The sequence below is a fragment of the Schistocerca americana genome, chromosome 2, assembly GCF_021461395.2.
Source record: "Schistocerca americana isolate TAMUIC-IGC-003095 chromosome 2, iqSchAmer2.1, whole genome shotgun sequence".
In the NCBI taxonomy this organism is placed as follows: Eukaryota; Metazoa; Arthropoda; class Insecta; order Orthoptera; family Acrididae; genus Schistocerca; species Schistocerca americana.
In genome coordinates, this window is record NC_060120.1 from 339,364,120 (window position 1) to 339,386,992 (window position 22,873).

The following is a 22,873-nucleotide window of genomic DNA, read 5'->3' on the forward strand; positions in this document are numbered from 1 at the left end:
CGCACACACACACATATCCATCCACACATATACAGACACATATTTAAAGACAAAGAGTTTGGGCAGAGATGTCAGTCGAGGCAGAAGTGCAGAGGCAAAGATGATGTTGAATGACAGGTGAGGTACAAGTGGCGGCAACTTGAAATTAGCGGAGATTGAGGCCTGGTGGGTAACGGGAACAGAGGATATATTGAAGAGCAAGTTCCCATCTCCGGAGTTCGGATAGGTTGGTGTTTTTGGGAAGTATCCAGATAACCCGGACGGTGTAACACTGTGCCAAGATGTGCTGGCCGTGCACCAAGGCATGTTTAGCCACAGGGTGATCCTCATTACCAACAAACACTGTCTGCCTGTGTCCATTCATGCGAATGGACAGTTTGTTGCTGGTCATTCCCACATAGAATGCATCACGTGTAGGCAGGTCAGTTGGTAAATCACGTGGGTGCTTTCACACGTGGCTCTGCCTTTGATCGTGTACGCCTTCCGGGTTACAGGACTGGAGTAGGTGGTGGTAGGAGGGTGCATGGGACAGGTTTTACACCGGGGGCGGTTACAAGGATAGGGGTCAGAGGGTAGGGAAGGTGGTTTGGGGATTTCATAGGGATGAACTAGGAGGTTACGAAGGTTAGGTGGACGGCGGAAAGACACTCTTGGTGGAGTGGGGAGGATTTCATGAAGGATGGATCTCATTTCAGGGCAGGATTTGAGGAAGTCTTATCCCTGCTGGAGAGCCACATTCAGAGTCTGGTCCAGTCCCGGAAAGTATCCTGTCACAAGTGGGGCACTTTTGTGGTTCTTCTGTGGGGGATTCTGGGTTTGAGGGGATGAGGAAGTGGCTCTGGTTATTTGCTTCTGTACCAGGTTGGAAGGGTAGTTGCGGGATGCGAAAGCTGTTGTCAGGTTGTTGGTGTAATGGTTCAGGGATTCCGGACTGGCGCAGATTCGTTTGCCACGAAGACCTAGGCTGTAGGGAAGGGACCGTTTGATGTGGAATGGGTGGCAGCTGTCATAATGGAGGTACTGTTGCTTGTTGGTTGGTTTGATGTGGACAGACGTGTGAAGCTGGCCATTGGACAGGTGGAGGTCAACATCAAGGAAAGTGGCATGGGATTTGGAGTAGGACCAACTGAATCTGATGGAACCAAAGGAGTTGAGGTTGGAGAGGAAAATCTGGAGTTCTTCTTCACTGTGAGTCCAGATCATGAAGATGTCATCAATAAATCTGTACCAAATTTTGGGTTGGCAGGCTTGGGTAACCAAGGAGGCTTCCTCTAAGCGACCCATGAATAGGTTGGCGTACGAGGGGGCCGTCCTGGTACCCATGGCTGTTCCCTTTAATTGTTGGTATGTCTGGCCTTCAAAAGTGAAGAAGTTGTGGGTCAGGATGAAGCTGGCTAAGGTAATGAGGAAAGAGGTTTTAGGTAGGGTGGCAGGTGACCGGCGTGAAAGGAAGTGCTCCATCGCAGCGAGGCCCTGGACGTGCGGGATATTTGTCTATAAGGAAGTGGCATCAATGGTTACAAGGATGGTTTCCGGGGGTAACGGATTGGGTAAGGATTCCAGGCGTTCGAGAAAGTGGTTGGTGTCTTTGATGAAGGATGGGAGACTGCATGTAGTGGGTTGAATGTGTCGATCTACGTAGGCAGAGATACGTTCTGTGGGGGCTTGGTAACCAGCTACAATGGGGCGGCCGGGATGATTGGGTTTGTGAATTTTAGGAAGAAGGTAGAAGGTAGTGGTGCGGGGTGTCGGTGGGGTCAGGAGGTTGATGGAGTCAGGTGAAAGGTTTTGTAGGGGGCCTAAGGTTCTGAGGATTCCTTGAAGCTCCGCCTGGACATCAGGAATGGGATTACCTTGGCAAACTTTGTATGTTGTGTTGTCTGAAAGCTGACGCAGTCCCTCAGCCACATACTCCCGACGATCAAGTACCACGGTCGTGGAACCCTTGTCCGCCGGAAGAATGACAATGGACCGGTCAGCCCTCAGATCACGGATAGCCTGGGCTTCAGCAGTGGTGATGTTGGGAGTAGGATTAAGGTATTTTAAGAAAGATTGAGAGGCAAGCCTGGAAGTCAGAAATTCCTGGAAGGTTTGGAGAGGGTGATTTCGAGGCAGAGGAGGTGGGTCCCGCTGTGACGGAGGACGGAACTGTTCCAGGCAGGGTTCAATTTGGATAGTGTCTTGGGGAGTTGGATCATTAGGAGTAGGATTAGGATCATTTTTCTTCATGGCAAAGTGATACTTCCAGCAGAGAGTACGAGTGTAGGACAGTAAATCTTTGACGAGGGCTGTTTGGTTGAATGTGGGAGTGGGGCTGAAGGTGAGGCCTTTGGATAGGACAGAGGTTTCGGATTGGGAGAGAGGTTTGGATGAAAGGTTAACTACTGAATTAGGGTGTTGTGGTTCCAGATTGTGTTGATTGGAATTTTGAGGTTTTGGAGGGAGTGGAGCTGGAAGTGGGAGGTTGAGTAGATGGGAGAGACTGGGTCTGTGTGCAATGAGAGGAGGTTGAGGTTTGCTGGAAAGGTCGTGAAGGGTGAGTGAGTTGCCTTTCCGGAGGTGGGAAACCAAGAGATTGGATAGTTTTTTGAGGTGGAGGGTGGCATGCTGTTCTAATTTACAGTTGGCCTGTAGGAGGATTCTCTGAACAGCCGGTGTGGATGTGGGAGAGGAAAGATTGAGGACTTTGATTAGGGATAGGAGTTGACCGGTGTGTTCATTGGCAGAGTCAATGTGTAGGTGAAGGATTATGCTGGTGAGGGCTATGGATTGTGCAGTTTGGAACTGGTATAGGGACTGATGGATAGAAGGATTACAGCCAGAGATGGGAACTTTAAGTGTGAGGCCTTTGGGGGTAATGCCAAATGTCAGACAAGCCTGAGAAAATAAAATATGCGAGTGTAATCTGGCTAGGGTGAAGGCATGTTTGCGGAGGGAATGTAAATAAAACTTAATGGGGTCGTCGTGGGAATGTTGTGAGGGTGACATGGTATTAGAAGGTGGAAAGTGTAACATGAGGTTGAAATGAAAATGAAAATAACTGGAGAAAGTAACTGGAGATCTGTTGTGAAAAAAGGCGAAAAAGTGTTTGATAAATCTGGGCTATGTTGATCCTGAGGTGAACTTGGGTTGGTAGACAACGATGTGCACAAAGGTTAGGTGGTTGTGTTGCCGCCAAAACACGTTAAAGGATGGAGAGACTCAGGAAAATTTCGAAAAAACGGCGTGTAAATGTATTAAAAAGAGATGTAAAACAGTTTGAATGTCTTACTTCTGATGAAGGCACTCATAGTAGTGCCAAAACCAAGTCAAAAGACTTAATTTTGCAACCGAGGGCTGTAATTGCTTTAATTTTACTGCAAAGTGATACGAAATGGAATGAACATGTCGGGATGGTAGTAGGGAAGGTGAATGGCCGACTTTGCTTTATTGTGAGAATTTCAGGAAAAAGTGGTTCATCTGTAAAGAAGATTGAATATAGAATACTAGAGTGACCGATTTTTTTGTATTGTGGTTTGTGGGATTAAAGGGATCAGACTGCTATGGTAATTGGTCTTTTAAGTATTGCTAGAGTATTTGCAGTCCCCACCCGGTCAGATTAAAGGCAAACTCTTTGCCTTTACAAATGTCTGCTTGTGTCTATATGTGCGAATGGATGTGTGTGTGTACGAGTGTATACCTGTCCTTTTTCCCCCTAAGGTAAGTCTTTCCGCTCCCGGGATTGGAATGACTCCTTACCCTCTCCCTTAAAACCCACATCCTTTCGTCTTTCCCTCTTCTTCCCTCTTTCCTGATGAAGCAACCGTTGGTTGCGAAAGCTTGAATTTTGTGTGTGTGTTTGTGTGTCTATCAAAAAGGCAACGCTTTCGTTTGGTAAGTTACAACATGTTTGTTTTTAGATATTTTTTTCCCACGTGGAATGTTTCCTTCTATTATATAAGTATGTAGATGTAGTGTAGATGTTTATCTGTATTTACACTGCTACACAATATAAACTGGTTCGAAAGTGAATTTTTAAGACACAGATTAGTTATCAGACATTTCTACAAGCCACTAGATTCATAAACATCAGCCGAGGTGTCATTCAAACATAGCTTAAACTCAACAGCACAGAAATATCTCAAGTTTATTGTAGTATTAGTAGGTGGTGGCTAACCTGTTTAGCACTGGCTGGGAAAACTATGCAATACACAGTGTAGGCACATTAATGCAACCACTGTTTAAGTTCAATGTAACATGCATTAACATTTACATAGGGCAGATGGCACCATTATCAGTGGAGGGTATATAAAGCATGTCGGGTGGGTGGGGGTGGAACAGTGCAGCCTTTGTCACAATGCCAAAACGGAGTGATTTATCTGACGTCCAATAGGGCATGACCATTGGCATTTCGGCCAAAGGTGGAAGCATTTCTGACACAGCTAAGTTTGTAAACTCTGTGTGCTGCCGTGCTTAAAGTGTACTGGGCATGGCAACAAGGTACTACCCAAAACTGGTGCCGAGGCAACTGTGGGGCACCACGGGCCATGGATGACAGGGCGTACGGCTGTGGAGATGCGTATGGACGAATAGATGTGCAACTATTGAGCAACTGACCATCCAGATGCATCAAGGAGCTACCAATAGTGTCTCCTCAATGACCATTCACCAAACACTGCTGTGCATGGGCCTCCACAGCAGGTGCATGGTTCATACATTCATGCTGACTGCTGACCATCGGCAACGAAGGCTGGAATTTGCATGCCAATACCACAACTGGACGTCCACTTAGTGGTGAGGTGACAGATGGCCTTTCAGATGAATCATGTTTTATGATCCATCATAAAGATGGTTGTTGGCATGAATGGTGTGAAACATCTTACAGCAAATGTCTTGCAACAATCGTCAGAAGGGAATGCTTCTGTAGCATTCCCTTGGTGATCTCATATTCTGGAAGGCACAGTGGTTTAACACAAGCTTAAAACTACCCTTGGGGACCATGTCCACCCCTACATGTAGTTTGTTTTTCCTCAGCAATATGGCATCCACCAGCAGGACAATGCAATGTGTAATACTGAATTCATTCTCAGACAACTACATAAAACATATAGTTCGACAGCCCACCTGTGGAAGAAATATTTTAGGCCTCCTAACTACAAACAAACTCAATGTTTTCGAGAGTGTACCCAATAGAGGGGGATTAGCAAGCATGATTCTATTAAAGGAACAATGGTCACCAAAGGTAATAATTTAATCTAGAAAGCAACAAGAATATTCAAATTTGGTCAAACTAACAGACTTCACTAACAACCTACTTGACAAACTGAGAACATTTAGTTCAAACCTGAAAAACACAATGTTTTGTGACTTACACTCAAAGACACTGTAAACTATGGTATAGATAAATATGTAACAAGTAAAGTAATAGACAAAGATCCCACTTCTCTTGTGACATCAATAGGTAAATATTGCAAGAACAGAAACTATTATACTCTCGCTACAGAACAGACTGCAGGAATAAGAAGGACTAACTACATGTGAAGCACACAATTCCACAGATAAATCCTGGTGACAGGTCTATTAAAAACCTTAAATCTGCAAAGCTGAAATTGAAGACAGGAGTCAGAAATTAGAAATATTAAATTCCTCACTTCAGGGTGTATACGCGGACAAGGAAAAAAAATTCCCGGACTTTTCCCGGTTAAAAATACACTTTCTCCCGGACGAAAATACACTTTTCTGTGTTAAATGACAGGATACTTTCCCTCGGAGCTGTAAAATTTATCAGTCCTTTGAAGGGTTAAGGTTTCATGCATCGGCTTGATATTCCCGGCACATTAGTAAACAACCACGAGCGGGAAAAAAATTATATGCAGCCACAAGTATGTTGCATATTTTCATATTACAAAAGTAGAAATTCGAATTCCAACAAACTCGGCAAGTTACTTTCCGAAGCATTGAAATCGAGTTTGCGATGCATTTTTGTAAGTCAGTCATAATGCCACGTGATCTCGCCAGCCAATGAAGGCAGGTATTCACAGCACAGAACATGTGATGTAGTCAGTCAACAGCAACATCACTGTTAAACAGCACGAACACACGAGTAGGTAAAGTTAATGGTTTAAATTTATATATAAGTGTGGCTGCAAGGGAAGCTGCGCTTTCACATATAATACTGCTCTCGAAGATCATTTAGCCACCAGAAAAGCTAAGGTTTCACGTATAAATCTGTTTTTTTTTTCTGTTGTTGTTGTTGTGGTCTTCAGTCCTGAGACTGGTTTGATGCAGCTCTCCATGCTACTCTATCCTGTGCAAGCTTTTTCATCTCCCAGTACCTACTGCAACTTACATCCTTCTGAATCTGCTTAGTGTATTCATCTCTTGGTCTCCCTCTACGATTTTTACCCTCCACGCTGCCCTCCAATACTAAATTGGTGATCCCTTGATGCCTCAGAACATGTCCTACCAACCGATCCCTTCTTCTGGTCAAGTTGTGCCACAAACTTCTCTTCTCCCAAATCCTATTCAATACTTCCTCATTAGTTATGTGATCTACCCATCTAATCTTCAGCATTCTTCTGTAGCACCACATTTCGAAAGCTTCTATTCTCTTCTTGTCCAAACTATTTATCGTCCATGTTTCACTTCCATACATGGCTACACTCCATACGAATACTTTCAGAAATGACTTCCTGACACTTAAATCAATACTGGATGTTAACAAATTCCTCTTCTTCAGAAACGCTTTCCTTGCCATTGCCAGCCTACATTTTATATCCTCTCTACTTCGACCATCATCAGTTATTTTGCTCCCCAAATAGCGAAACTCCTTTACTACTTTAAGTGCCTCATTTCCTAATCTAATTCCCTCAGCATCACCCGACTTAATTAGACTACATTCCATTACTCTCGTTTTGCTTTTGTTGATGTTCATCTTATATCCTCCTTTCAAGACACTGTCCATTCCATTCAAATGCTCTTCCAAGTCCTTTGCTGTCTCTGACAGAATTACAATGTCATCGGCGAACCTCAAAGTTTTTATTTCTTCTCCATGAATTTTAATACCTACCCCGAATTTTTCTTTTGTTTCCTTTACTGCTTGCTCAATATACAGATTGAACAACATCGGGGAGAGGCTACAACCCTGTCTTACTCCCTTCCCAACCACTGCTTCCCTTTCATGTCCCTCGACTCTTATAACTGCCATCTGGTTTCTGTACAAATTGTAAATAGCCTTTCGCTCCCTGTATTTTACCCCTGCCACCTTTAGAATTTGAAAGAGAGTATTCCAGTCAACATTGTCAAAAGCTTTCTCTAAGTCTACAAATGCTAGAAACGTAGGTTTGCCTTTCCTTAATCTTTCTTCTAAGATAAGTCGTAAGGTCAGTATTGCCTCACGTGTTCCAGTGTTTCTACGGAATCCAAACTGATCTTCCCCGAGCTTGGCTTCTACTAGTTTTTCCATTCGTCTGTAAAGAATTCGTGTTAGTATTTTGCAGCTGTGACTTATTAAGCTGATAGTTCGGTAATTTTCACATCTGTCAACACCTGCTTTCTTCGGGATTGGAATTATTATATTCTTCTTGAAGTCTGAGGGTATTTCGCCTGTTTCATACATCTTGCTCACCAGATGGTAGAGTTTTGTCAGGACTGGCTCTCCCACGGCCGTCAGTAGTTCCAATGGAATATTGTCTACTCCGGGGGCCTTGTTTCGACTCAGGTCCTTCAGTGCTCTGTCAAACTCTTCACGCAGTATCGTATCTCCCATTTCATCTTCATCTACATCCTCTTCCATTTCCATAATATTGTCCTCAAGTACATCGCCCTTGTATAGACCCTCTATATACTCCTTCCACCTTTCTGCTTTCCCTTCTTTGCTTAGAACTGGGTTTCCATCTGAGCTCTTGATATTCATACAAGTCGTTCTCTTATCTCCAAAGGTCTCTTTAATTTTCCTGTAGGCGGTATCTATCTTACCCCTAGTGAGATAGGCCTCTACATCCTTACATTTGTCCTCTAGCCATCCCTGTTTAGCCATTTTGCACTTCCTGTCGATCTCATTTTTGAGACGTTTGTATTCCTTTTTGCCTGTTTCACTTACTGCATTTTTATATTTTCTCCTTTCATCAATTAAATTCAATATTTCTTCTGTTACCCAAGGATTTCTACTAGCCCTCGTCTTTTTACCTACTTGATCCTCTGCTGCCTTCACTACTTCATCCCTCAAAGCTACCCATTCTTCTTCTACTGTATTTATTTCCCCCATTCCTGTCAATTGCTCCCTTATGCTCTCCCTGAATCTCTGTACAACCTCTGGTTCTTTCAGTTTATCCAGGTCCCATCCCCTTAAATTCCCACCTTTTTGCAGTTTCTTCAGTTTTAATCTACAGGTCATAACCAATAGATTGTGGTCAGAGTCCACATCTGCCCCTGGAAATGTCTTACAATTTAAAACCTGGTTCCTAAATCTCTGTCTTACCATTATATAATCTATCTGATACCTTTTAGTATCTCCAGGGTTCTTCCATGTATACAACCTTCTTTCATGATTCTTAAACCAAGTGTTAGTTATGATTATGTTGTGCTCTGTGCAAAATTCTACCAGGCGGCTTCCTCTTTCATTTCTGTCCCCCAATCCATATTCACCTACTATGTTTCCTTCTCTCCCTTTTCCTACACTCGAATTCCAGTCACCCATGACTATTAAATTTTCGTCTCCCTTCACAATCTGAATAATTTCTTTTATTTCATCATACATTTCTTCAATTTCTTCGTCATCTGCAGAGCTAGTTGGCATATAAACTTGTACTACTGTAGTAGGTGTGGGCTTCGTATCTATCTTGGCCACAATAATGCGTTCACTATGCTGTTTGTAGTAGCTTACCCGCATTCCTATTTTCCTATTCATTATTAAACCTACTCCTGCATTACCCCTATTTGATTTTGTGTTTATAACCCTGTAGTCACCTGACCAGAAGTCTTGTTCCTCCTGCCACCGAACTTCACTAATTCCCACTATATCTAACTTCAACCTATCCATTTCCCTTTTTAAATTTTCTAACCTACCTGCCCGATTAAGGGATCTGACATTCCACGCTCCGATCCGTAGAACGCCAGTTTTCTTTCTCCTGATAACGACATCCTCTTGAGTAGTCCCCGCCCGGAGATCCGAATGGGGGACTATTTTACCTCCGGAATATTTTACCCAAGAGGACGCCATCATCATGTAATCATACAGTAAAGCTTTTCTACGAGTGTTATAATCCAAGAGCATTGGAATTTCGTAAACCGCACTAAAATACCCAATTCCGTTTAAAGTAGATGTTCGTATGTCCAGATTCACAATGAAGTAGGTCCCAATCTGAAATTAAGCTTTTCAGTGTGGTTTTCAGGATGTACATTTTATTGGAGTATCAATACTGCATTATTTCGTGTTTGGTTCTTTATTATCATGGCACTGAATGAAGTAAAGACCTGCACCTGGCGGCCGTACTTCCTCAAATAGGGGTCTCCTGGCCAACAATGCCACAGGGTCTCCTGGCCAACAATGCCACATGCTCATTTCATTTTATCGATAGTGCTATACGTGCCAGAAGAAGAAAATGTGCACTTGTAATCCAGCAAAAAGTTGAAACTAGTCAATAGTATGGGACGAAACACTTCGTTTCAAATAAATTGACTGCCTCAGCGGAAAAGATTAATAATAACTAAATTTCTTTAGCAAACCGATGAAAATAACTTCACCGTTCTGCAAGGCGATTAATGCTCGATTGTTATAAACCTGGAATTAAAATAAAACAAAAAAACTGAAACGAATAACCTATTTTAGCCTTCCATAATTATGTTATTTATTTTATCTATGAATCTACGTAATCAACGAATTGATGGCCCCCGGCCACAGAAATCCGTTTTGTTTTCATTTGACATGAGATCTGTAAACGAAGAGGAAACAGCAAAATAATTAAATGCAAACACTATGTCCCACAAAAGTTTTCCAGGTAGCACATGACTGCTTGCTACAACCACACTTCCACAAGTAGTCAGAAGTGGGAGAATGTACTGTTCATAAGCGACTGGCATCTTCTCGAATGAAGCTAACGTAAACAATTGTGACGTCACGCTCATCGCAAGTAGTTTGCTGTTATGAAGTATTGCATGGTCTTTCGTCCTAAAGCATTTAAAACACTTTGTTGTTGGCAGACGTTTGCGTGTGCAGTTTGTTTTCTTGTAAATGGTGCATTTCCTTTGCAACTTAAATTTTACTTAATTTTTTTCTCCTGTTTATGTTTTATTGCTGCAATATAATTCTACAGTAGCGAGGTAGAGTAATATTCTCTGTTAGACCATCACTTGTTAGCAACCAAAATTACAAAAATTTAATTGAAAACTAAAACTCTGAAAAATTCCCGGAGTTCTAAAAAATTCCGGTGTTTATCCCAGTTTCCTCTCGGCTTGTATATTTCTAGTCATCATTTAAAGCCGGTTGTAGAAACTTTGTAAGCAGGCTTTCTCAGGATAGTTTACAACATCCTCAAGATGTTTACCAGGTCAGTTTCTTCAGCATCTCTGCGACACTCTCCATTGGGTCAAACAAACCTGTGACCATTCATACTGTCCTCCTATGGCTACGTTCAATATTCCCTGGGGATCCCACACATTTGAGCAATATTCTAAGATGGGTTTCTTGAGTGGTTTGTAAGCAATCTCCTTTGTAGACTGATTGCATTTCCCCATTATTCTACCAATAAATGGTAGATTACCATCTGCTTTACCCACGACTGGGCCTTTGTGACCATTCCATTTCATATACCTACGAAGTGTTACTTGATGAGTTGACTGAGTCCAGCTATGACTCTTTGATGCCAGAGTCAAAGGATACTACATTTTTCATTTTGCGGAGAGCACAATTTTACATTTCTGAACATTTAAAACAAGGTGGCAATCTCTGCACCACTTTAAAATCTTATCAAAGGTCTGACTGAATATTTATGCAGCTTCTTTCAGACATGACTTTATTACAGATAACAGCATCATCTGTGGAAAGTCTGAGATTACTGTTAACATTGTCTGCAAAGTCATTAATATAAAATATAAGCAGCAAAGATCTCAACACCCTTCCCTACACACACCCAACGTTACTTCTACATCTATCAATGACTCTCCATCCAAGATAACCTGCTGAGTCCTCCCTACCAAAAAAGTCCTGAATGCAGACATAAATAGTGCTTAATAACACCATACAATTGTACTTTTCATAACAAGCATAGATGTGGTACGGCATCAACTGCTTTTCGAAAATCGAGAAATTATGCATCTATTTGACTGCGGTTACCCAAGGCTTTCAGTACACCACGTGAGAAAAGAGTAATTTGGGTTTTACATGATCGATGTTTTTGGTATCCACATTCATTGGCATGAAGGAGGTTATTCTGTTTGAGATACCTCATCCTGTTTGAGCTCAGAATATGCTCCAAGATTCTATAACAAATCTATGTCAAGGATACAGGATGGAGTTTCACTACTGTTCTTGTAGAACTCTAGCTTTGTTCCAGCTACTGGCCATGGCTGTTTGGTTAAGGGATCTACAATAAATTATAGTTAAAAGATGGACTAACTCAGCTGCACATTCAGTATGGAATAAGACAGAAATTTCATTGGGCCCTTGAGGTCTGTTCAATTTTATGATTTCAGTTGTTTCATAATGCTACTAAGATCTATTTCACTGATCCTTTCAATGATATGTAAATTAAATTGGGGCAGTACTCGTGAATTTTCCTTTGTAAAAAGAACTTTTGAAAGCAGAGTTTAGCATTTCTGCTTTTGCTTTGCTCCACCTCAATTTCAGCTCCTGCCTCATCCACGAGTGTCTGGATGTTACCTTTGATGCCACTACCAGCCTTTACATGCCACTAGAATTTCTTTGGGTTTTGTGGAGGAGCTTTCAACAATATTCTGCTAAAATAACTGAAGGTTTCATGCAATGCTCTTTTGACAGCCAAATGTGTTTTATTTAGCATCTCTCTAGTCCTATGCTTGGTTTTGTACTGATTACGCAGTAGCCTCTGTTTCCTTAGAAATTTCTTTACCGTGAGGTTGTAACATGGAGAGCTCTCCCATTGTGAACTCCTCTACTGGGTACATATCCGCCCAGAGTACTTATCTATCCAGAATGTTGTTCCAGTATTTGGAGTCACAAATTAGGAATGGCAGCAGCCACTGAACAAATTTACAGAACTGTTCCAATAATTGTCACAGGTCAATAAAACCTATGTTACAGGGTAACAGGTATGTTTGGGGAACTTTAATGACAATCTTGAGAAGAAAGAAACATCGTTCTTCCCCAATCCTGTTGGATAAATTAAGAGAAACACTATCTAAGGAAGACTGTGAAACATTTCCGCAGCCACTATCAAATGTATGGTATAGGGACAATGAACTAAGATGAAAGATTACAGCACATGTAAAGGCATACAGATAGTAATTTTTCCCCTCTATCAATGAGAGAATATATATATAACAACAAAAATTTCAGAGAATCATGTGAGACAGAGAATCTCTAACACTGGAACAAAGTACTTTCTGTCACATCCTGCAAAGTAATGGGCAGTGTGTACATAAAAAAGTATGTAAATACTCACTCTTTTTTACCAAATTTCGTCATAAGGCGATATAGATTTTTCCAAAGTCGATCCTTGCGACCGATCTGAAATGTGCCAGGAAAATGATTTACTTTTTGAAAGTCCTTCAGTGTTTTGAAACAAAAGGATTTCATATGCTTTCCCCAAGTACCACACCAATCATTTGATTCTGGAAAACAAAACAATGGGAATGTAACAAACTATGTTTAATCTAACTATTATGATACAGGATTAATACTATAATAATAATAATAGTGGTAGCAGTAGTAGTAGTAGTAGTAGTAGTAGTAGTAATCACACTGATTGATACAACCCAGCTCTAGACTGCTACAACTTATATTAACTTTCACTGTTTTGTTAATTGTGCAATGCCCACTATACAAGCATTGTATAAAGGAACTTAATAATTTTTCTTGTTGATAAATGTATAGATAATAATTCCACTTTCATACCAAAGATTAATTTGAAAAATATTTAACACTGATGGACAAAAGAAAATTCATGCTTTTCGTTTATTGGTTTTAGTAATAGTTACCTTTCATTGTTCTCATGTCCTGGTGATAAGACGTGCTGTGTAATTTTAAAGTGAAATTGTAAATGATGGAAGTAATTTATGAACAATGTGATTTCTCATTAACGATACCACGGATCCCAGCTCCTGTAACTCTAGAAGATTAATAATTTTAATTTTGTATGGAGAATTTAGATGGAAGCAATGATCCTCACGACAGCTCAGCTCAACAACAGAGACACATGAATGTGTTCATCTCTTTCCCTTCATGGCTGCCAAGGACAATTTCAATATTTAGGTAATATCTGCCAAGACATTCAGAACCTGAAATCTTTCTTTTCATTTAACTATGAAGTCCGATTATTTCCTTTCTCAGATGAATAAATGCATTTTAACCACAATTCTTTTTACCCGGGCCATGGGGAATGACAGTACTTACAATGTACGTGCCTCTATCCCAATCATACGTTTGCTTACAATTGAGTGTGTACCAACGTAACTATACTTATGACCCATTTCCTTCACAGTATCCTATCACTTTCCGGGACTGGATCAGACTCTGGATGTAGCTCTCCAGCAGGGATACGACTTCCTCAAATCCTGCCCTGAAATGAGATCCATCCTTCATGAAATCCTCCCCACTCCACCAAGAGTGTCTTTCCGCTGTCCACCTAACCTTCGTAACCTCTTGGTTCATCCCTATGAAATCCCCAAACCACCTTCCCTACCCTCTGGCTCCTACCCTTGTAACCGCCCCCGGTGTAAAACCTGTCCCATGCACCCTCCCACCACCACCACCACCACCACCACCTACTCCCGTCCTGTAACCTGGAAGGTGTACACGATCAAAGGCAGAGGCACATGTGAAAGCACTGACATGCCTACACTGTGAAGCTTTCTATGTGGGAATGACCATCAACAAACTGTCCATTCGCATGAACAGACACAGGCAGACAGTGTTTGTTGGTAATGAGGATCGCCCTGTGGCTAAACATGCCTTGGTGCACGGCCAGCACATCTTGGCACAGTGCTTCACCGTCCGGGTTACCTGTATACTTCCCACAGACACCAACCTATCAGAACTCCGGAGATGGGAACTTTCCCTTCAATATATTCTCTCTTCCCATTACCCACCAGGACTCAACCTCCGCTAATTTCAAGTTGCCACCGTTCGTACCTCACCTGTCATTCAACAACATCTTTGGCTCTGTACTTCCGCCTCGACTGACATCTCTGCCCAACCTCTTTGCATTTACGAGGTGCATTCAAGTTCTAAGGCCTCCGATTTTTTTTCTCCGGACTGGAAAGAGATAGAAACATGTGCATTGTTTTAAAATGAAGCCACATTCATTGTCAATACATCCCAGAGATGGCAGCACCGTACGGCAGATGAAATTTTACCGCCAGTGGCGAGAATGAGAACTGTTTTAAATACTTAAAATGGCGACATGTTTCCTTACTTGAACAGCGTGCAATCATTCGTTTTCTGAATTTGCGTGGTGTGAAACCAATTTAAATTCATCGACAGTTGAAGGAGACGTGTGGTGACGGAGTTATGGATGTGTCGAAAGTGCGTTCGTGGGTGCGACAGTTTAATGAAGGCAGAACATCGTGTGACAATAAACCGAAACAACCTCGGGCTCGCACAAGCCGGTCTGACGACATGATTGAGAAAGTGGAGAGAATTGTTTTGGGGGATCGCCGAATGACTGTTGAACAGATAGCCTCCAGAGTTGGCATTTCTGTGGGTTCTGTGCACACAATCCTGCATGACGACCTGAAAATGCGAAAAGTGTCATCCAGGTGGGTGCCACGAATGCTGACGGACAATCACATGGCTGCCCGTGTGGCATGTTGCCAAGCAATGTTGACGCGCAACGAAAGCATGAATGGGACTTTCTTTTCGTCGGTTGTGACAATGGATGAGATGTGGATGCCATTTTTCAATCCAGAAACAAAGCGCCAATCAGCTCAATGGAAGCAGACAGATTCACCGCCACCAAAAAAATTTTGGGTAACCGCCAGTGCTGAAAAAATGATGGTGTCCATGTTCTGGGACAGCGATGGCGTAATCCTTACCCATTGCGTTCCAAAGGGCACTACGGTAACAGGTGCATCCTACGAAAATGTTTTGAAGAACAAATTCCTTCCTGCACTGCAACAAAAATGTCCGCGAAGGGCTGCGCGTGTGCTGTTTCACCAAGACAACGCACCCGCACATCGAGCTAACGTTACGCAATAGTTTCTTCCTGATAACAACTTTGAAGTGATTCCTCATGCTCCCTACTCACCTGACCTGGCTCCTAGTGACTTTTGGCTTTCTCCAACAATGAAAGACACTCTCCGTGGCCGCACATTCACTAGCTGTGCTACTATTGCCTCAGCGATTTTCCAGTGGTCAAAACTGACTACTAAAGAAGCCTTCGCCGCTGCCACGGAATCATGGCGTCAGCGTTGTGAAAAATGTGTACGTCTGCAGGGTGATTACGTCATGAAGTAATGCCAGTTTCATCGATTTCGGGTGAGTAGTTAATTAGGAAAAAAAAATCGGAGGCCTTAGAACTTGAATGCACCTTGAACATAATTATGCTTGTGTCTGTATATGTGCGGATGGATGTGTGTGTGCGCGCGCGCGCTCGCGATTGTATACCTGTCCTTTTTTCCCCCCTAAGGTAAGTCTTTCCGCTCCCGGGATTGGAATGACTCCTTACCCTCTCCCTCAAAACCCACATCCTTTCGTCTTTCCCTCTCCTTCCCTTTTTCCTGATGAGGCAACAGTTTGTTGCGAAAGCTTGAATTTCATGTGTATGTTTGCAATATTTACATCTGAAATTGGATCAATTGCTGTAATTTTATATTCTATGCCATGTTTGTGATTGAGTACAATGGAAAATAATTGGTTTACTAGGAAGATGTGCTAATAGTACCATGCCCCAGCCATTGTTAACAAATGTGCTAAGTTGTAATTACTTTGCATTTTTTCGTCCTGAGATGTACGACCCCAAAGAAAGTGCATTTTTCTCTGCAGGTTTTTCTAGTCACTTTAATGCGTTATGTTGCGGGTAAGCTACTAAAAACAGCATAGTGAACGCATTATTGTGGCAAGATAGACACGAAGCCCACGCCTACTACAGTAGTACAAGATTATATGCCAACTGGCTCTGCCGATAACGAAGAAATTGAAGAAATGTATGATGAAATAAAAGAAATTATTCAGATAGTGAAGGGAGATGAAAATTTAATAGTCATGGGTGACTGGAATTCGGTAGTAGGAAAAGGGAGAGAAGGAAACATAGTAGGTGAATATGGACTGGGGCTAAGAAAAGAAAGAGGAAGCCGCCTGGTAGAATTTTGCACAGAGCACAACTTAATCATAGCTAACACTTGGTTCGAGAATCATAAAAGAAGGCTGTATACATGGAAGAATTCTGGAGATACTGACAGGTTTCAGATAGATTATATAATGGTAAGACAGAGATTTAGGGACCAGGTTTTAAACTGTAGGACATTTCCAGGGGCAGATGTGGACTCTGACCACAATCTATTGGTTCTGAACTGCAGATTAAAATTGAAGGAACTGCAAAAGGTGGGAATTTAAGGAGATGGGACCTGGATAAACTGACTAAACCAGAGGTTGTACAGAGTTTCAGGGAGAGCATAAGGGAACAATTGACAGCAGTGGGGGAAAGAAATACAGTAGAAGAAGAATGGGTAGCTCTGAGGGATGAAGTAGTGAAGGCAGCAGAGGATAAAGTAGGTAAAAAGACAAGGGCTAGTAGAAATCCTTGGGTAACAGAAGATATATTGAATTTAATTGATGAAAGGAGAAAATATAAAAACGCAGTAAATGAAGCAGGCAAAAAGGAAAACAAACGTCTCAAAAATGAGATCGACAGGAAGCGCAAAATGGCTAAGCAGGGATAGCTAGAGAACAAATGTAAGGATGTAGAGGCTTATCTCACTAGGGGTAAGGTAGATACTGCCTACAGGAAAATTAGAGAGACCTTTGGAGAAAAGAGAACTACATGCATGAATATCAAGAGCTCCGTCGGAAACCCAGTTCTAAGCAAAGAAGGGAAAGCAGAAAGATGGAAGGAGTATATAGAGGGTCTATACAAGGGTGATGTACTTGAGGACAATATTATAGAAATGAATGAGAATGTAGATGAAGATGAAATGGGAGATACGATACTGCGTGAAGAGTTTGACAGAGCACTGAAAGACCCGAGTCGAAACAAGGCCCCGGGAGTAGACAACATTCCATTAGAACTACTGACGGTCTTGGGAGAGCCAGTCCTGACAAAACTCTACCATCTGGTGAGGAAGATGTATGAGACAGGTGAAGTACCCTCAGACTTCAAGAAGAATATAATAATTCCAATCCCAAAGAAAGCAGGTGTTGACAGATGTGAAAATTACCAAACTATCAGTTTAATAAGTCACAGCTGCAAAATACTATCGCGAATTATTTGCAGACGAATGGAAAAACTGGTAGAAGCCGACCTTGGGGAAGATCAGTTTGGATTCCGTAGAAATATTGGAACACGTGAGGCAATACTGACCTTACGACTCATCTTACAAGAAAGATTAAGGAAAGGCAAACCTACATTTCTAGCATTTGTAGACTTAGAGATAGCTTTTGACAATGTTGACTGGAATACTCTCTTCCAAATTCTGAAGGTGGCAGGGGTAAAATACAGGGAGCAAAAGGCTATTTACAATTTGTACAGAAACCAGATGGCAGTTACAGGAATTTAGGGGCGTGAAAGGGAGGTAGTGGTTGGGAAGGGAGTGAGACGGGGTTGTAGCCTCTCCATGATTACGTTCAATCTGTATATTGAGCAAGCAGTAAAGGAAACAAAAGAAAAATTCGGAGTAGGTATTAAAATCCATGGAGAAGAAATATAAACTTTGAGGTTCGCCGATGACATTGTAATTCTGTCAGAGACAGCAAAGGACTTGGAAGAGCAGTTGAACGGAATGGACAGTATCTTGAAAGGAGGGTATAAGATGAACATCAACAAAAGCAAAACGAGGATAATGGAATGTAGTCGAATTAAGTCGGGTGATACTGAGGGAATTAGATTAGGAAATGAGACACTTGAAGTAGTAAAGGAGTTTAGCTATTTGGGGAAGAAAATAACTAATGATGGTCGAAGTAGAGAGGATATAAAATGTAGACTGGCAATGGCAAGGAAAGCGTTTCTGAAGAAGAGAAATTTGTTAACATCGAGTATAGATTTAAGTGTCGGGAAGTCATTTCTGAAAGTATTTGTATGGAGTGTAGCCATGTATGGAAGTGAAACATGGACAATAAGTAGTTTGGACAAGAAGAGAGTAGAAGCTTTCGAAATGTGGTGCTACAGAAGAATGTTGAAGATTAGATGGGTAGATCACATAACTAATGAGGAGGTATTGAATAGGATTGGGGAGAAGAGGAATTTGTGGCACAACTTGACAAGAAGAAGGGACCGGTTGGTAGGACATGTTCTGAGGCATCAAGGGATTACAAATTTAGCATTGGAGGGCAGCGTGGAGGGTAAAAATCGTAGAGGAGCTCGCTCAGTAAGATTGTTGAGAAGGTGATTCTCAAACGCATCACTAGGCACTGCATAACAAATGACATCCTGAGACCGGAGCAATTCGGCTTCAGAAATCACCACTCCACAACACAACAACTCCTACGGGTCATTGAACATATAACACATGGCTTCAACATAAACAAAGCTACAGGGGCAGTGTTCCTGGACATCGAAAAGGCTTTCTACCGTCTATGGCACAACAGCCTCATCCGCAAATTCAGCGACACGGGATTCCCCGATGGGCTGCTGCGTCTAATACACTCATACCTCACAGACAGGAGTTTCAACACTGACGTGCAGGGAAAACAATCAACACGACACGGTATACACACGGGAGTACCCCAGGGAAGCATCCTAGGGCCTCTATTGCTTAACCTCTACATAAACGATCTCCCAACCACACACAACACAATGATGGCAATCTACGCGGATGACACAGTCATCCTTGCGCAAGATTGGAAACCAGCAAACATTACGTCACGCCCACAGACTGCACTCAGAGTGGCCGAGCCTTGGTCGGAGAAATGGCGTGTTAGAGCAAACGTCGACAAGTGCGAAGCCGTTCTGTTCACTAGAAGACCGAAGCAACTGCGCAAACACCGCTACTGCAGACCAATAACTCTACATGCACGTCCAATATGTTTCCGCGAGAAAGTCAAATACCTTGGTGTCTGGCTGGACCGGAAATTACTCTGGGGGGACCACATACAACACATGACCAACCGAGCTAGCGCGAGGCTCAAACAGCTCTATCCTATGCTCAACAGGCGTAGCACACTGAACAGAAGGGTGTCGAGGTCCATGTACATGACACTTATCCGACCCCTGATGACGTACGCAGCTCCTGTCTGTGGATACGCTGCGCCTACACGCCTGCGCCATCTGCAGCTCATACAAAACAAAGTACTCAAAATCATAAGCAATGCTCCACGATACACACACATCGCGGACCTTCACCGGGAATACTGACTTGAGACTCTCACGGAGGTAATCCACAAACTCACCACAAGACTATACAGAAACTCCAGACATTCACAGAACCCGTTTATTCTGAATCTGGGGAACTACGACCACAACCATAGATGGAAACATAAAAGACCAAAAGACATACTTGTAAGGACATAACATCAATGGCTAAGCATACGCAAACATAACGGCACAGGCGAGCCCCTGTTAATCAGACGCCATTACTGGATATCCAGCTGAAATACACTGTTGAATAACTGGCACCACACAGGGAAGCCATACTGTACACTGCATGCAAACAAGCTCCACACATCCCCCACACAGTGAGACGATCTATGGTCGATCTCCCACTACTGTATAACGATCTTGATTGTTCCAGGAATGTAGCAGCTGCAGCAACTGGGACACATCGCCATCGCTTGTCACGGTAATGATGCATGATACCTATACTACCAAATCCAACCTTGCATGAGCTATCGCAGCTAGTAAGCCACTACCGCTCTTACTACCCATCCCACTGTCGCAGAGGTTTTTTTCCCACGGCACGAGCCATGGCACATTTTTCCCTCTGCTCTTCAAATCGCTACCCTCACTCACGTTTCGTCCACTATCTATCACCTGATGGACCGTGTTAATGCGTAGCCTTACCCAGACGCACGGACAACATCACAGCCCAGCATCCAGTGATCCACTTACTAGACAACTAACATGTTTACGGAGGTGACAGTAGAACTTTTGGTTTGGTCACCACGTTGGTGCAGGCGTGGAGGGGCCCCATCTCTTTAAAGGAGGGAGACCAAGAGATGAATACACTAAGCAGATTCAGAAGGATGTAGGTTGCAGTAGGTACTGGGAGATGAAGAAACTTGCACAGGATATGGCAGCATGGAGAGCTGCATCAAACCAGTCTCAGGACTGAAGACCACAACAACAAATCTTGTGTCTGTATATGTGTGGATGGATATGTGTGTGTGAGTCATGAAAATGAAGTAATAAAATGAAGTATTAGTATTTGAAAATAATGTCATAACCTCAGCAGGCACAAAGTTAAAGAGATCTTTCAATTGCACCAAAGACAGCGGCACTTTTTGTTCCATCAACAATGATATGATGCTGCACAATGCTGAGGTTTACCATATCCTATATTCATAAAATACCACATAAGCACTGAAGTTAAACCTAACTCTTACAGACCAATAACTGAGTGTGGCAGAGCTCTACATTGATGCTAGTCATTGTTTGCTGTATGACCAAACTCAAATTATACTCGAGTCCATTATGGAGTTTTGTGAAGCAAGTCAATTAGTGGAAATTAATTTGACAAAGAATTTTATTAATAGAGATAGCATTTTCAGCCTGGACGAAACATGGTATCCAGTACTTCCTTTGATCGACTTGCAAAGATGTCACACCACTATCTTAGTGTGGACTGAGCATATAATCACATTTTCAGCAAATATAAAGTTCTTTGTCACCAAACAATATCTCTGGCTCTTGTGTATTTTTAACCACATGCGAAATGGCGTGGCCCTTTGACTCAAAAGGGCAGATATGAGTGCTGTAGTTTCGAAGGTACACGGCAAAAGTATTAGTTGGAAGAAAAAGATCTACTGAGTTAGCCACTGTGCTGTGAAAACAAAAATTCACATCACAGCATTCTAGTGAAAGATCCTGGTGTACCATGCTTTTAGACAAACTTAATAAGATTGAAATGTCTTGCCTAAAGTAAATTTGAAAATCAATTTTGCCTGTGAAGAAGCACTTCCATTGCAGTATACTTTTGCCAATGTTGCTTCATAACAACTCCATTACATTATAATATTTGTATAATTTGATATTGCACAATTTCTATTGTTCAAAAGTTTTACTTTCAACTGCCAACAATGAGCTTTCCAGGCACAACACTGAGCTTCAAAAACCAATACAAAATAACATTTTCCCTTCAACACAGAAATTTCGATAGATGTTTTTCACATATTCTCCAAAGATATTACAAGTAGAATAATCTTTCTCAAAAATAAACAGCTCCTTGTCATAGAAGCCAAATGAAACATTAATATGCTGAAATATACTGTGTGTGTAAACAATTTTTCCGAAATGAAAAGTAAAAGATAGAATTAAATCTATTTCCCAGAATACTGAAAAGATGCACTTCGATACGAAGATATCTTATTCGAATGCACTTGATATGAAAACTATATGAAATTCTAAGTGTAAAGTTACGTAGTAGATTTGTAACAAGCTATTGTTTCCACATACTAGTCATGAGTGGAATACAAGAGGGGACTAATGACAACTGTACAATGTGTGTCCCTGTTGTTTGTAGAGTACAAATACCAATGGTTAATGAAATTTTTCACACATACAGTACGGACAAAATTACAGGAAATACTATAGGTTCATGAACATGAATTACCATAATGATAACAGCTCACTAAGTAACAGAGGCACTGAGTCTCAACTCAATGTCTCTAAAATCAGTAAGTTATTACCTTTACTACTAAATAATTTACATTCTGCCAGAACGTTCGACACCACAATTAACATAATGTCATTGATGTGGGTTCAGTTTACATATATAAATGTTAGCTTAGAAAATTTGATCTGAACTGTGTATACGTTCTTAAACTATACAGCCCGATAAATAGTGGAAAATTTTCCTGCGAAAACACATTCTACTTGCACGAGTGTGTTGAAGACATCTTTTGATGTCTTATCAATAAGAGAATCATGATCTTTAATAGATGGTTATAAGGAAGATGATACATCAGGCAAATTCTTATCAAAAATGGCACAAAACTATACACATTTTTAACTTACTCATTCATAAATCATGTACTCTATAAGTTGGTAACCAAGCATTCCTTTAACAAGTTTTTTTAGAATCTCTAATATATTACTTATTGAAGATGATTGTCTGCTGGGATATTTGGAATAAACAGTGTGTTTGCTCAATTACATTTTCCAATTTATTAACTTGATGTTGACTTGTCCCAAATGTTATCCAACATCTTCATTTGGCTTGTGAGCAAAGTCAAAATGAAAGGAAAGAAGACTAGTGTTTAACACTCTGTCAACAGCGAAATCATTAGAGACTGCGGGCATGCTCCTTTCTGTTCATTCACTATCTTTTAATCCTACATATCTTATTTACCTACAGAATTTTAAGCTGTTGGCAACTAAGTTACTGAATAATA

At 41.6% G+C, this 22,873-nt stretch overlaps 1 protein-coding gene across 5 annotated transcripts in view; it reads right to left on the bottom strand.

The window, feature by feature from the left end:
• Positions 1 to 22,873, bottom strand: part of LOC124596034 (tubulin monoglutamylase TTLL4-like) — a 257,391-nt gene that overhangs the window by 161,091 nt on the left and 73,427 nt on the right. For all 5 annotated transcript variants that reach the window (XR_006978272.1, XM_047134999.1, XM_047135002.1 and 2 more), the window contains exon 8: positions 12,618 to 12,786. Coding sequence is in view for 4 of the 5 variants with exons in the window: in XM_047134999.1 (XP_046990955.1) it covers positions 12,618 to 12,786 (169 nt within the window). In the remaining variant the exon portion in view is untranslated. The remainder of the gene's footprint in view (positions 1 to 12,617; positions 12,787 to 22,873) is intronic.